General features: G+C 37.0%; 1 protein-coding gene across 11 annotated transcripts in view; it reads right to left on the reverse strand.

Moving 5' to 3' along the window:
• The window catches only part of FGD4 (FYVE, RhoGEF and PH domain containing 4), a 219,791-nt gene that overhangs the window by 64,525 nt on the left and 139,185 nt on the right, over window positions 1-16,081 (reverse strand). For 10 of the 11 annotated variants that reach the window (XM_082419699.1, XM_082419698.1, XM_082419701.1 and 7 more), the window contains exons 3-4: window positions 8,102-8,285; window positions 2,887-3,394 (exon numbers count right to left, since the gene is read on the reverse strand). In XM_082419699.1, the coding sequence (XP_082275825.1) occupies window positions 2,887-3,394; window positions 8,102-8,285 (692 nt within the window). The remainder of the gene's footprint in view (window positions 1-2,886; window positions 3,395-8,101; window positions 8,286-16,081) is intronic. The other variant, XM_082419702.1, reaches the window with a different exon arrangement.

Below are 16,081 nucleotides of genomic sequence, written 5' to 3' on the forward strand. Positions count from 1 at the left end.
GGAGCAGCACAACAGAACCTGCTATAATCATATACAGACGATGAGAATTTGTCTAATGTTTTATGGTGAATCATTGATGAGGCCAGCAGAAGGAAAATTTGTAGAAATAAAATCACCTTGACAGTAGAGTACCAGGGTCAAAAAGCAAAGTCAAGTCAATATCCTTAGCTTTAATAAAAACAGTATGATCTGTCATCAACACAGCATTTTTACACTCGTGGACAATGCATTCTGAGATCTCCTGCTGTGTTTCATTTGATTTTTACCAAAACCAACAAAGGACAACTTATAGCTGGTGATTCATTGTGACAGGAGAAAGCCATAAAGATACGCATGTTTAGACCCTTGTAAATAAAAAAAAAAAAAAAAAAAAAAAGCAGCAGCTGACAATCTGGAGGGCTATGCTAACAAAAGAATATACCTACATACAACAGCACAGAATTATTATATTATTATCACTAAGGAGAGACTTAAGATCAGACTCAGTTTATATTCTTCAACTAAAGAATTTTAGAACCCTTTAATTGGAGAATTTAATTGATTTGTTCAAGGTCATAATGTTGGTTAGCGGATGAACAAGAAGTAGCATCAAGATTTCCTGGTTCCAATTGTTTAGTCTACTATATACTACTAACTTAAAAATTTTTTTAAGTTTATTTTTTATTTTTAATTGTGGTAAAATACACTTATCATCTTAACACTGCTAACATTTATGTTTGCATTTTGGAACAAGGAAAGGCAATGTAACAAGCACTAATGCTTGCTACTCTAAAGCAGCAAAAGAGAACACGTTGTCACCATGAAGAAATTACATTCTAATACTCCTTTTTGGATGGGAGACTCATGTGGTATTTGGATCAACAGCTCTGCAGAGAAAATTTCCTTTTTCTTCCCACATATAGCATGTGCCAACCACTGCTTAAATGCCCATTAGGCGAAAGACCAGATGTACTATTCCATGTCTCACTAATTTAATAGGAAGCCCTATTAAGTCTCTCCCAAACCAAATAAGACTCATCTACGAAAATGTATACATAATAATATATGACGGGGGAAAAAAGTAGTGCCCAGCAACCACAGGCATCATCACCAATTAAAATATTTCCCTTAATAAAAACAGCTCTTACTGTTTTACAAAATAGTTGCTGGTGGCATCATCCCAACTGTAAAAGAATAGATGTGAGTCTTGAGTTCCTTGGTTCTAAACTTTTTTTCCATTCACCGTGATTTAAATACAGAGACACTAAAATCTACTATTATATCGAGATGTAAAGAGATTCACTTTGCAAAGTCCTGTTTCTTTAATGTTTCAGATATTGTTACCAAGTATGATTCACTTTCTCCCACTCACTTCCTTATTTAAACTTTCTCTGCTTGAGAGTCAGCATTTAAAATTAATTCACTAACTGGAAGAAAATAAACTACTGGCTCTTTGCCTATTTGTGATTTTTTTCAGGATCACTGTAAATTGAACTATAAGATAGACTTCATTTTAAAGTTCTGAACACATCAGTCAATCATTTTTTACTCTAATATTTTAGTATCAGTCCTTTTAAATTTCTGGCTATGTTAGTGCCACTTAAGATACAGCATCATAAAAAAAATTCTAAATAGATTTAGGACTTGGATTTATCCTTTACAAATTTTCCTATAATTGTCCAATTTTCAATTCTCAGCTCTCCTACAAAGATTGTTGTTTATAATCTATAAGAGAGACTAAACAATGGAAACTTTTTTCTTGTCTTCAGAATTATAAACAACTCCCCACTCCAGGGAACTCTATGATAATGCTTATATACCATCTTTGATCCAAGAAATTCCAAGTGCTTTGTAAAAGCCATATTTATTGATCTTTCCAAAGCACTATATTGACATGAATAAAGAATACAAATGCAATGGTCTTGTTACTGAAATTGTATAAAAGTTTCTGCTATAGCACAGGTAGACTATGAACATATTTCACCAGCAAATCAGCTCTTTGTTAGCTCAGAAATGCCGTTCAGGTGGTTCATCAAACTGCTGCTCTGATTAGAAAGGAAATGAACTTCTAGTTTGCCACAGTCTCTAGTCTATTCCTCATGGCTGCTGCATTCATTGACATTTCCTGCAATTAGGCATTTACACTTGTGACTTCTTGCATCAGGACACAATACCGGCCTGAGAGTCAGGGCACAAGGGGTCTGGACTTTTACTGTGAGCCTGGAAAATCACTTAAGCTTCCTGGGACTGTTTTTTCTTCTATAAATGAACTACTGAACCAAGATGATCTTCAGGATTATATAATTTCCTGTTACTTAGACCATAAATATTAGGGATGCAGCCTTAACATTTGGGCAACAAATAACATTTTCTTCCGATGTAAGTAAAAACAGTATGTTTGTGGTTTTCCTATAGCAAAGTCTTCACACTGTTCTGAATCTTGAAATCATAATAGAGAGATGAACAGAAATTACATAGAAGAAAAAGTGGAATATCTCCTCAGAGTAGGGGAAACATGCATCATCAGCTAGAGCTTGAAAACTATTCAACCAGTGGTGTGGGTGATCTGACTTATTCATCACATAAATGCTATAAAATAGTTTTCAAACCGTAGTGGAATAGTCAGTGCTTGAGACTTCCCTGGTGGTCCAGTAGGTAAGACTCTGCGCTCCCAGTGCAGGAGGCCTGGGTTCAATCCCTGGTCGGGGAACTAGATCCCGCATGCATGCCGCAAGAGTTCGCATGCCGCAACTAAGTCCACATGCCGCAACTAAAGATCTTGTATGCCGCAACTAAACATACTGCAACGAAGATCCCGCGTGCCACAACTAAGACCCGGTACAACCTAAATAAATAAATAAATACTAAAAAAAAAAAAGTCAGTGCTTCTTCCTAGTTATGCTTTACCTTTATCTCATGGTGCTGGTCCAGCTGTTCCAGTTCTAGGGGGCTTTCTCCATCTTCCCTCTCCTGTACCTTGGCTTCTGTGTCTGCCCTTCCTTCTTCCAGGGGGAGCACTGGGCCGACATGTAAAGTCCTGCAGCTACTGTCAGAAGCATTTTCATCACAGTCATTTGTTGTGGGGGATGCAGGGTCTGTGGCTGTTTCCTGTCTTTCTCCATTCACTAAGTTTGTATCGGGCAAGGGTTCAGAAGTCTGAATAGGAGTATCCGGGCTAAGAGTGGCCGCTTTATCCTCCTCACATTCCATCTGGGTTTGTGCTGCTACCATACCGTTAGCCACACAAGTCTGTGCACCCTGAGATTGATCTGTATCATTTCCCTGCTTCTGTGGTGAGTGTTGGGAGAGGAGTTTTTGCTGAGGTGTGGTTGTCAATCCATGCCTTCCTGGGGTTCTAGGCGCATTTAGCTTCACAGCAGAATCTTTTTTCAAATCACTGTAATTTGATAATGAGCTAAAAGATAAAATACAAAGGAAGTATGAAAATGTTGGCATGGACAAGTTCTAGAATAAAAACAAATTTATTCTAGCTGCTTAGGGATATTTAGTGAAGACATTTTTTTTTCCCTCTGATGGTTTTAGAAACATAGGTAAGAATATCCCAGAGTAATTCTCAGTCTTTTAGGATGCTAAACATTTAAATAAAGATGATAAGCCTGAGCTTTACATATAGGGTTGAAAACATTTCCTTGGGCTGTTTATTAATATACCTAGTTAGTAAAGACTTAGATGTGCAAAATATTTAATAAGGCCATCTTATTCCAAGATTTTTACTTTCTTAACATTTTAAAAACGAGTATAGTTAGCCCTCAATTTATGAACAGGTTAGAAACAAAGGTTATTTTTCTTTGGAAAGCAGGACACATTTCTCAAAAACTTTATTGCACATGTTGCCATAGCCTCCTAACTTGTCTCTCTGCTTCCACACAGATCCCCTCCAATCTAGTCTTCCCAAGTTGGCCACAAAGATCAAACTCTCAGGGTTTTCCCAAACACTTGAAGGTAAATCTGGCATCTTGATCATGGCCTATAAGACTCTATATACTATAGCCCCCACTAGCCCTGGCCTCATAAAATGCTATTCTCTCCTCACTCACTGTGCTCTTGTCATACTAGTCACCTGCTGTTCCCATCCCCAATAAGCAAATGTACATATCTAAGGGTATTGTAGCTGCCATTCTCTCTGTCCAGGGCAATCTTCCCCAAGTCAATGGTGTGGTTTACTCCTTCCCATCATTCAGGTTTCTGCTCAGATGTCACCTCAGAGAGGCTTAATCCTAATAGTACATTGGAATTTAACTGCCAATATATAACAATGTTCCTATGGAAATATTTATATAGTACTTTAATCTAGGATTCCAGTGAGGACAAACACAAAACTCTGGACTTCAGTCTTGAAGAGATTCTTATGACCTAATGAGGAGAAAAAATTAAAACAGACTAATGCTCTGTGACGGTACAAAATGTGCTCGTCTTGTTCTCTGCTTTATCCCCACCTCTGAGCACAGCACTTGACATGTGACAGTGTTCAATAAATAGTTGAGGAGCAATGAATAACTCATTGTGATGGTGATCATGACAGTAATTCAATAATAGCAGCTAACATTTATTAACTGCCAGAAACTACATTAAGCCCTTTACATTGATTATCTTGTTTCATACTCATAATAATTCCAAAATAGGGACCCCACAAATAGAGAAATTGAGGCTTAGAAACTTATATAATGGGGCCAATGTAACGTGGCTAACAAATAATAAAGCCCGTGTTCAAACCGTGAAGTCTGACTCTAAATCCTGTAGTCTTAACCCCACATTATAATAATACACTGAACAGGAAGGATGGAGTGAGGAACAGGTGAGCAGGCCACATACAAAATGTGGGAAGAAAGTCCAGGGCTGGCATCTTCCTCAGCACAAGCAGAGGTTATGGGATGAGGGCTCATGAGGGATGTGGGGAAAGGGCACAGCAGAAAGGTCCATGGACAATGCTGAGATGTGTGTTACTGTCTCCCTTCACTGTACTCCTCCCAGATACTGCTGATCTGGACTGGAGAACGGAACAGGGAATAACGACTGACAGTAAGAAAGCAATAAGAGAAGAAAAAAGACACCGAAAAGTTTATCACCACAGGAAGGAAAGGAAAAATCTGGTAGGGGAAAATGTCATATAAAAGTTGGAGGTTGTCAGTATAAGTAAATGTGACTCACTCCACCGTTGATATCTGCCTTCTAGGAGCGTATCCCTTAGGCCTAATTTCTCCAAAAGCCCTTGAAGATTTGAATCAAACTGTCCTCCTTTTCCTGAACACATCAGTGTGCAGCAACACAGTGGAAAGATCCTTAGCAGATCCTCTGAACCAAACTTTGGACTTACTTAGGATCTTTGGAAAGGACCACTTTGGATGACAAGTAAGAATTTCCTGTAATAAGTGACATCCAGGGGATATGTGTGTGTGTGGAGGGGTGTAGGATAAGGTGGGGAGGGAAGGTTTAGTAAAAAGCAGTGGTTCAACCAATAAGTAGCAGATTCCTGTAGATGACAAACCATGGGGAGAAACCGTTGGCCTTGCAGTGTCCTTGGGAAAAAACAATGTTCATTTTTGTGAGAAAATGTTATTTACTTCTTTCTAAAATCCTAAAGTCTTTCATAGGTCAAAAATCCTAGTTTCTCTTACTCTCAAAAAATGAAAACAAAAACAAAAAATGGAATAATAAACCACAGTAAAAAATAAATAAATAAAATTCACTTACTCCAAATACATCCTCCAAATCACTCCTATTAATAAACCAGAGCTACTTAGATTATTGCAAAGAGCAAAACTATGACGCATGGGTAAGGTTTTGATAGTGCTGTATGGTCTTACATGACCCCACTGTAACAGACATTGGTTCTTCCTGTCAATTTACTGTGGTAAATCAGAGCCTGCAGAATCTTGCTCTATTCCACCAAGTGCTAGTTTAAGCTGTAATAACTGGGGTAAAACCGGACAGCCACACTGCACATGGACCTCACTGAACAAGGAATAAAAACTTCCATTCAAGTCCTACAGATCCAGTGCAACACTAACCCATACTTTTTAGGGCCTATTCCTACTGGAAATACCTCATTAAAAACATATAATTATTTTTCGTACTGGCAGTGGACTCTGCCACAGGTAACATTCCTTCACCAGACTGGCCCAAATGCTCACATTACATCCTATCTGCTCTTAGAACAATTTTGCTTAAAATGCCATACATTACAGCACATCTCTCCTTAGAGCCAACCTTCAAGTTTTGCATCAAAAAATGACTTTGAGGGCTTCCCTGGTGGCACAGTGGTTGAGAGTCTGCTTGCCAATGCAGGGGACGCGGGTTCGAGCCCTGGTCTGGGAAGATCCCACATGCCGTGGAGCAACTGGGCCCGTGAGCCACAATTACTGAGCCTGCGCGTCTGGAGCCTGTGCTCCGCAACAAGAGAGGCCGCGATAATGAGAGGCCCGCGCACCGCGATGAAGAGTGGCCCCCGCTTGCCACAACTGGAGAAAGCCCTCACACAGAAACGAAGACCCAACACAGCCATAAATAAATAAATAAATAAATAATTTTTTAAAAAATGACTTTGAATCTGTTAACTCTGAAAGAGTGAAAGAAAACTGATTTGGAAAAATATATTGAAAAAAATTGATATGGAAAAACTGCATGTTTTGTGTATGGAGAGGAGGAATACAAACAGTGGGTTACCAAAATAGTGAGGCTCAGAGGACTCAGTCTTTGGAATACTGACCCATTCGGGGCTTCCCAAAGCTACCCCCAAATCTGAGGATACAGGCTCTGGCATGCACTATGGATAGGGGTCAGGGCTCCATCCCCTCCTTTTATTATGCAGTCACTGGACATGGCCCTGGGAATCTGCAAACATGCTATTGAATCAACTTGCCATGAGAACCAAAAAATTTTCAATGGAAATAAATCATTCTAGGAAAGATTACTATAATTTAAGATATCAAAGGTATCAAAAATCCTACTTCTGAGGGGGAGATGTTGAAGTTTAAATATTTATGACTCAAGTTCCCATAATTGGTTAAGAATAAAAAATGAAGACAGGCTTCTGAACTACTTTTCTCTAGAACTTGTTAGTAAATATAGTCTCACAAGCGAGGGACACCGCAGTTTTGTACTTGGTCACAATTTCCAGAAGATCTTAAAGTATTTCTAAGCTATGATTCATTACATAAATAACAATGCATCCTGCAAATAACTAATGAAATCATCTAATGGGAAACCATTCCCAAATATTACACTAGAATGAATGGAAATATTTGGCTTCAAGGATGAAAGTGAAGTTATACATACTGTTTAATTACATACAAACTTTTGGTGATACATAATAAAATCCTTCTGATAAAATTTTAAAAAAATTCTATTTAAGTCAGTGATGGGAATTCTAAGAAAAAACAATTGAAGGTCATATAAGTAGAAAAGCAACTTATGTGAGCTTTTTTTTATCTTTAAGTGAGAAATATACATTTCGGCTACCTTTGTGAACCGTCAGGACTAAAAAATATAAAATTATATCTAATAAATATGAATGGAAATTTAGCATGAATTTTGTTATTGCCAGTATCTCTTCACAAACCTAGTACAGTACAGGGGTATGGGGAGAGGGGAAACAGGGACTGAATGGATACAGAAGACCCACATTAAATAAAATGGGTCAGAAAGAAGAGATGGGACAGGCCCACAGGAGTTAAATTCAAGCATATGAAGTGAGAAGCAAAGAAACAGAGACAACTTCCTGCGTTTCCAACCCAGATATCTAGTGACCAATGGAATGACCCCAGGGAGTAACAACACACAGAGTGACATACACAGATATGCAGGAAATGAGATCTACACAGCACACAATGTGATGAGAAGGCTGGGGCACAGAGCACTGCACACAGGTAATATATAGTATAATATAATATAATATAATATAATATAATATAATATAATATGAATGAGAATTCATATTAGGGCAAGATTAGTATTTTAAAAATTCACTCTTTCTAAAGGCCTACCAAACCTAATGGAATAAAATACTCTATTTTTTATTTTAAAATCTGTAACTCTATCATACTTTTTAAAAAACCAGCTTTCTTCTCCCCTCTGCCTTCTCCCATTGTAAGTTAGCTCTTACCTGCCTCCTTCAAAGCGACTGATGAGATCTGATATCTTACTGGGTTTTTCTTTTGAGACACAAGAAGCAGAGGCAGGTTTAACTTCCTCCATCCTTGGTTTTGCACTAGATAAAGCTTTATGCCTGGGGGTTTGGTGTATATTGGACGAAGGTGAATTCTGCAGGTGTAGTGGCTTTGGAGGCACTGTAGAAAAAGAATTAATAGAATTCAGTATTTCACTGATATTTGTTCCTTAACAAAAGAATTCTGGTGTCCTGGGTGCAAAAATCTTTACCATTATCAATCTTTTGTAAAGGGGTCTGTCAAATTTGTACTGAACCTTAACCAAGAGACCTTTATCTATCTTGGACATTTACTCTGTGTCCTGTAGAAATCCCATCTCCAAGATTCAAGTGGTTCTTTTAATTTTAAGTGATTTTAAATATGGCTTTATTAAACATCTATGGATCTACATATGGCTATGGCATTCCAAACTCTAATACATAGCAGTTATTTATCTACACAGAGAAAGGAAAGCACTAAATTTGGAACTAATTCCTAGACATACATTGCTTGCTATAAAACAGATTTTCTAATAACAGGGTGATAATGGATATACTAGAAACCAGAGCTAGTAGGTTAGACATAAAAGCCAACAAAAAAACCAACAAACAACAGTAATATAATATTGCACTACTTAAAGCATCTTCCCAGTTAAAAGCACCTTATCTCATTTGACCTTAGATGAAATTTTTTCTTTACAGTCCTCTGAGGTAGATCATTATTTGCCTCCTATGTCTATGAAGTCTTAGAGAGCTTAAGTGATTGGCCTGGCGTAACAAGGCTGATCATATTTCATAACTGGTACCCAGACTCTAGCTCCTTCCATTATTAGCACTGCTCCTCATCATAAATCTGCAAAAGGTGGTTATAGAAGTTCTATTGCTATTGTCTGCTACATTAATAGTTGCCTAGCATTAATATACCACAAATCATTTGGTTACTAATAAGTCCTCCACTCAATTAATTGAATAGTAACAGATTATTTCCAAAATACTAAAATCTACAGGTTTTCCCTAACAGATGAGAAATTCTGTAGATGAGAAAACATAATATGTCACAAATGTTTAATCAGTACAGGAATTACTTCAATTTTGAAAACCAATACAGTATCATTTTTCTCTTCAATTAACATTCTGGGTAAAAGAATATATAACTATACATGTTTTAACAAATCAAATAGAATCATCTCCTTTTTTCCTTTTTTAAAACCCTTTTCCTAACTTCTGGAGAAAGGGTGGGGAATCATGTCTTCTTCTAATTACATGCCCCATTTTCCCAGAGCTGTTTACCCTGGTTTTCAGTAATCTCATCTCTTTTATGAACTTAGCTAGCTGACAGTTGCCTGATGCTCACTGGCCCAGATTTCATCATTTCTGTGCCAGTTATCAATTCTTACAGAGAAGGGAGAAAAAAACATATACACACACACACACACATATAATACACGTGTGTGTGTATATATATATATAAACACGAGCTACAGGTATAACAATTTACCTCTTTCCCTGTCAACACAAACAAGAAGAAAATTCCAGTGAAAAAATGAAATGCTTCTTTTTATGAAAATGATACTATTTTCCAAGACGTACTTGGGGGTGGGGGTGGGATGGTTAGTATAGTATCCATTGGAAAGGAAGGGGCTTATACAAGTATGACATTTGTTCATTTTAAGGAAAAATTTCCTGTGTAGAACAAATATATACCAAAATAGTAAACCAGGACAATATTCCACCCCCCCAAATAGTTTTAATATTAGGAATAATTTTGATATTCCTAACTAGAATATTCAAAGAAGTGAATGTGTTCTTTATCATTCTGTGTGTAAAGATTGTTATAAAATAACTCTTCCATCTAGCGTTTACTCAGTGAACATTCTTTCTTTGATACTTGAAAGATGCAAAGAAAATGATATGTATCAGCCAGTCAGTTTCTCAGAGATGACTCCACCGACTTTTCCCATCTCAATTATGCCTCTTTTAAACTGCATCATAGCACTGTGTACTTTTTCTCTAAAGTGCTTATAATAAATTATTATCTAATTATTAAGTAGTAATAAGCAGTATTAAATAACAGATCAGCAATAAAATATTAAATACATTATAGATATAAAGCTTTCTCTTCCACAAGTCTGGAGTCCTGTGAGGGTAAGGAATATGTTTGTTTTGATCATAACTATATTCACAGTAACTACCTGCACAGAGCTTGGCAAATTTGTGGATTACATGAAGAAACTAATGTGTCATCAAGGAGCTCATATTCTAATGGGGAGACAGTTTCAAGATGTTGATAAAGCAGAGCACTGGGTACACAGTTAATTTAGAGGCACAGAGGAGGTCTCTACTTCAGCAAGAGAGACAATCCAAATGTGTATATTCTCTGGTTTATGATACATTTTAAATAAAAGAGCACAAATGCTACATGGTATATGACAAAAATCCCAAGAGGGTCATGAATGGCTAAAGTGTCAGAAACACTGTCTTAGAGGAAAACAATGCAAAGTCTGATGAAAAGACATAACTGACAAGTGAAAATGATTCTTTTCTCTTGCTCTCATCATTTTTGATTTTTCTTTTACACCATGGCGGTCAACATTTCCAAATGCTCTCTGGGCATCTCCTAGGTGTCCTATCAGCACCTCTGGTTCATTATGTCTGAAACTCTACTTACTACTTCTTCCCCCTGCAGCCCAAAGGATGTAAACAGGAAAAAGTGTTCAATCTAACCAATAATCAGAGAAATGCAAATTAAATCCACAATACCACTTCAGCCCCATCAGATTAACCAAAATTTCAAAATCTGACAATACCAAATGTCACTGAGGTGTGAAGCAATGTGAACTAATACATTTTGAGAGGGATTATAAATTAATACAACTGCTAAGATCTCTCCCTCCCTCCCTTCTCTCTCTCTCTCTATATATATACAAACTTACACACACACACACACACACACACACACATATATATATATCTCCAAAATATATATCATAGAGAAATTCTTACATATCTATACACGGTTTTTAATTTTTGTTTAACTTTTTTTTTGATCCCAACTAATATTTATTGAATACCTATTAAGTTCTATGCACTTGATCATATCAATGAACAAAGGGAAAGATAAGAAACAAAAAACATAATAAGTAAACCATGTATCAGAAGGTAGTAAATACTAAGAGGAAAGGGGAGGGGCTAAAAGAACAACACAGGGGATCTGGAGTGTAGGGAGGGGGGAAAAGGGCACACTGCAGTATTAAGTAGGGTGTTCAGAGTGGGCCTCTTTGAGAAATTCAGATTTGAACAAGACTTAAAGGAGTTGAGGGAATTATTTGGGGAAGAGCATTCTACCAGGTAGGTGAAAGCTACAGACCAGTGGAGGCCAACGTGACTGGAGCCAAAGGAACAGGCAGAGCAGGTATTGAGGTCAGAGGGAGGGCCTGAGAAGGCAGAACCTGTGGAGTGCTGTAAGGATTTAAATTCCTGTAGAGCGCTGAGCTGAGGGATGATATGATATAGCTTAAATTCCAACAGCACCACACTGGCTGCTAGGTAGAGAATGTAGGGAAGTAGGGTGGGAGCAGGGTAGGAACAGGGAGAAGAGTTAGTGATGCTGAAAGCTCGGCTTCTGTGCACTGGTGCCGTACTGAATCTCGGAGACAGAGTTTTGGGTGAAGTAGAAAAGAATAGCTTTATTGCTTTGCCAGGCAAAAGGGGAACAGAGGGCACCTGCCCCAAAAAGCTGTGTCCCAACCTAGGAGGATTTGAGGAGGAGTTTTATAGCAATGGGTCAAGGGTGGGGTTGCTGATAAGATTAGGGTGTGTGCAGGGCCTGCACTCCTCTAATCTGGTCTCAGGTAATCTTGATGAGTTACTCTGGTTCCTTTAATTCAGCCTCAGTTGGAATTCTCTGGTATGAAGAATGCTGACATCTTAAAAAGCTTAAAGACATAGTTCTGTGTATCCCTTGAGGTGGAACCAGGACTTTTCCCCAAGGCTGCACTATTGTTTCCTGGCTGCCTCTCCCTTGTCTTTGGATCCCTTCCCTTCCCGGATTAGCAACAGTTCGAATCTGTCCTTTGGAACGCACAGAAGGTCATGAAGGATGGAGTCAAGAAATGGGGGACAGAAAGACTTCAGTGCCCAGGAGCCCCACAGGGTTTCATTATGAGATTACTATATAATGGTGTTTAAAATGAGGTAGTGAGAAATAGTTAGATTCCAGATATATTTTAAAATTAGTTTTCCTGGAAAAAAAAAAGTAGTTTTCCTGAGAGATTAAACGTGAGGTTTGAGAGAAAGAAAGAAGAATCAAGAATGACTCAGACATTTGGCCTGCCCAACTGGCAGGATGGAACTGTCATCAACTGACACAATAGGTAAAGCAATTTTTGGAGAGATCAGTAGTCTAGTCAAGGACATGCTAAGTTTGAGATATCTAATTGACTATAAGTAAAATGGGCTCTACTATAGCCAATTTTACGGATAGTAAATAAAACCAAAAAATTTAATTATTCAAAAATTTCCAAGTATGCAAAATAATTATTGAGAATGAAAAAGAAACTAATTGCCATTGTCTACTGAAAGAAAAATGCGTAAGGAAAAGTTATGAGTTAAGTTTTATTCAGGGACCTTACTAAGGACTCAAGCCAGGGAGACAGCCTCTCAGCCCTGAAGAACTGCTCCAAAGAGGTAAGGGAAGAGCCAAGATATATATGAACTTTCTTTTGCTGGGAAAAACATGTAATGAAGCACAGAATGATTACTGCTAATCACAAAGAACAGACAGACATCTCAAGTTAATGATTTTAGTGCTTTTCTATGTAGGGAAGATTCAAGAATCTGGGGTCATTGAAATTTTTCCTTAGATAGGTATCTTAACTATCTAGGGAATGGTATATCCAAGCAAAGAATGCTTCCTGTTTTTCTCCATCCTAAATTCCCCTCAGGGTGTGCAGTTGGTGGGTTATTAGCTTGATTCCTGTAGAATTGGAATGGCAGTAACACTTTTTTTCTTTACACCAGTTTAAGTTTGGGGACTACCATTTGTAACATATTATACTTTAAGAATGAAACATTACACATAGAATGCTTTACCTTAGAAGCAGATGAAATGAATTACTCAGTTGTGTAAATTGAGTGTATTTACTTAAATTATTTGAACAATAATGCGGCTTTCAAAGTTGATGAAAATTTTTTAAACATTAAGGCTTAATGATTGAGAAGTGACACTATGTGGGCTTTATCAAAATAATTAACTATGGAGAATGTTAACTATGGAGCTAGTTATGTCTAGCTCCTAAGAGAAAAAGTACAACTATCTTTAATTGCTAAGAAGTTCTTTTGAGTTATGTCTAGCATGGCAGAAAATAGGCCAATATTAAAAGTGGTGAACAGGAAAGACATATTGGAGTTGCTCAGTAATTTGTTTGACTGGTAGGATTGGTAAAAAGTGAATAAACCATTGTTTCCCAAGGCCCTTAGGGTATTTTCTGAGGCAAAACAAGCCCTAACTATAGAAGGAATCCATTTCAAAAGCTACAGGCTTAGATTCAAATGAAAGCTTATCTAATCTAAAATTTAGCTCTTTTATCCTTTTGAAAAATATAATTCTTCAAAAATATCTACTTGTTAGTAATTTTTAAAATTGAGATATAACTGACATATAACGTTATATTGATTTCAGGTGTACAGCGTAATGATTTGATATTGGCATATATGACAGTAAGTCTAGTTAACATCTGTCAACACACAGTTACACGTTTTTTTTTCTTGTGATGAGAACTTTTAAGATCTCTTAGCAACTTTCAAATATACAATACAGTATTATTGACTATCGTCACTATCTAAATCCTCAGGATTTATTTACTTATCGGTAATTAATAAACACAAAAACATAAACTTGATGTTGTTCCAGACACATTACTACATAATCACCACTAATAAAAGTAGTCAGTTCTCTCCTTTTAAACATCACCAAATATTAGCACTCCACATGAGAAACAAACACATAAAGGAGATTCAATTATGAGCTATTTTTAGGATCTAGATCAGAGTTTCTCAAACTACTGACATTTCGGGTCAGATAATTCTTTGTCAGGGCGGTGGAAAAGGCTGGCCTGTGCATTGTAGGATGTTGAGCAGCTTCCCTAGCCTCTACCCACTAAATGCCAGTAGCAACTCCCAAATGTCGTCGCAAGCAAAAAAGCCTCCAAATAATACTCATGGGGTCAAGAGGAGTGCAACAGGCCTGCAAAATTATCTCCAGCTGAGAACTACTGATCTAGAACAACAGTCTTCAAATGAATGAAAATTCCATAATGGATCTTGAAGCCTCAACAGCCTCGTCATGCATAACTTATAAGGGAGTTGCAAGGAAGTGGGCAGAAAGGTGTCAGTGTCATAATCCCTCACTCTGAGCAGGAAGTCTCCGTTAGCATCCCCTTCATTTCTCAGCCTCAGTCACCCAAATGTTCCTAAGGATCTGGAGAAATTAAAAGTAGCTTCTCTCTACTAGAGGGTGGGAAATACTATCTGTCAGCAAGTCAATAAGTGGTGCTCAATCTATTTGGCAGCTGATCTGACAATACCAAGATGTAGCCTCATTTCAGGACGCTGCTCTCTTTATGGCATACAGTCTAAGTTTTAAACAAAGAACAGCCGAAACTAAAAGAGACATGATGATGGAGCAGGATTCATTCAGTAAGTATTACTGAAGGCCTGCGATGCTGTGTGCTAGGCACAGGGGATGTAGTAGTGTAAAAGGCAGAAAAAATAACCAACATGGATGAGTTAAATATATAGTAGACCAATCTGTAATGAATGAGAAAAACCAAAGCAGGGATGATCAAATATGAGATTTAAGGGGTGATGGTGGGGTTAAAATTTTAGCTAGGGGGGCCAGGGAAGGGCCAAACAATGAGTGAGAATATTTTGAAAAAGAAGTATAAAGTACTCTATGTAGTTTATTTACTATCAGGAAATACTCTGTCGTTATGTAAAATTATATATATAAACCCATATTCAAGATAGGAAGTAATTATATATATTTAAATAGCAATACATTGACTTTAATATAACTGCAAACAGCAAAAAGCAAGGTCAGTGTTTTCTCCCCTAAAGAGTAGGATTATTTGGCATATGGCAGCTCAGGAAGGACACTGCTAGAATTTATCTCAATGAACTAAAAAAACAATGAAGTAATGCAATGCATCTTTCCAAAACAGTCTTTATAAATAATGAAATTCATGCTTTTGATCTGGGCAATTACATAAAATTGAATTGTATTTATTTCTTACATATTTTTTAACCTTATTTGAGGTCAGCTTAGGTCTAATGAGCAAGATGGAATTTTGTATTGTGCAAATAAAATGGTTTAAATCATGATCAGAAAATTTTCTATTTTCATATTCACAATGTTATAAGGAATATGGCCAAAGATTAAGGTTATAAACTCATGAATGAGCTAGTCATTTGAATCTCCAATTATCTGACCTTGTTTGATAGCCATATCTCATACAACTACCAATAGAGCTATCAGTGAGAACAAAAAGAAAAATATCCCATAACCTGGAAGACTCCATTTTACCCCCATTAAAGATCTCTTTCAGAAATTCTTAAAACATAAGAACAAGAAAGAGACCAAAGTAAATACAAAATAATCCGAATAGAAATTGATTTTTCCAAAGTACAGTGATTCTGAAAATGCCTAGTATTGTTTCTTGGCTGAATGTTCAGCATTTGATATAAATGAAAACATATTAGAAAGAAACTACACATTAAGCCACAGTGTAGCATAGTTTTGTGTTTGTTACACTTCAAAAGGCCTTGCTCTCAATCATCAAAATTATAATTCTGTGCTTCTTAAAGTTAATACACAGTTTACTAGAAATTTATTTGTAAAAGAAAGTGGTCACTGAACAAAGCATTCAGAGATTTCCACCA

This window comes from Balaenoptera physalus (genome assembly GCF_965194825.1).
Source record: "Balaenoptera physalus genome assembly, chromosome: 13".
In the NCBI taxonomy this organism is placed as follows: Eukaryota; Metazoa; Chordata; class Mammalia; order Artiodactyla; family Balaenopteridae; genus Balaenoptera; species Balaenoptera physalus.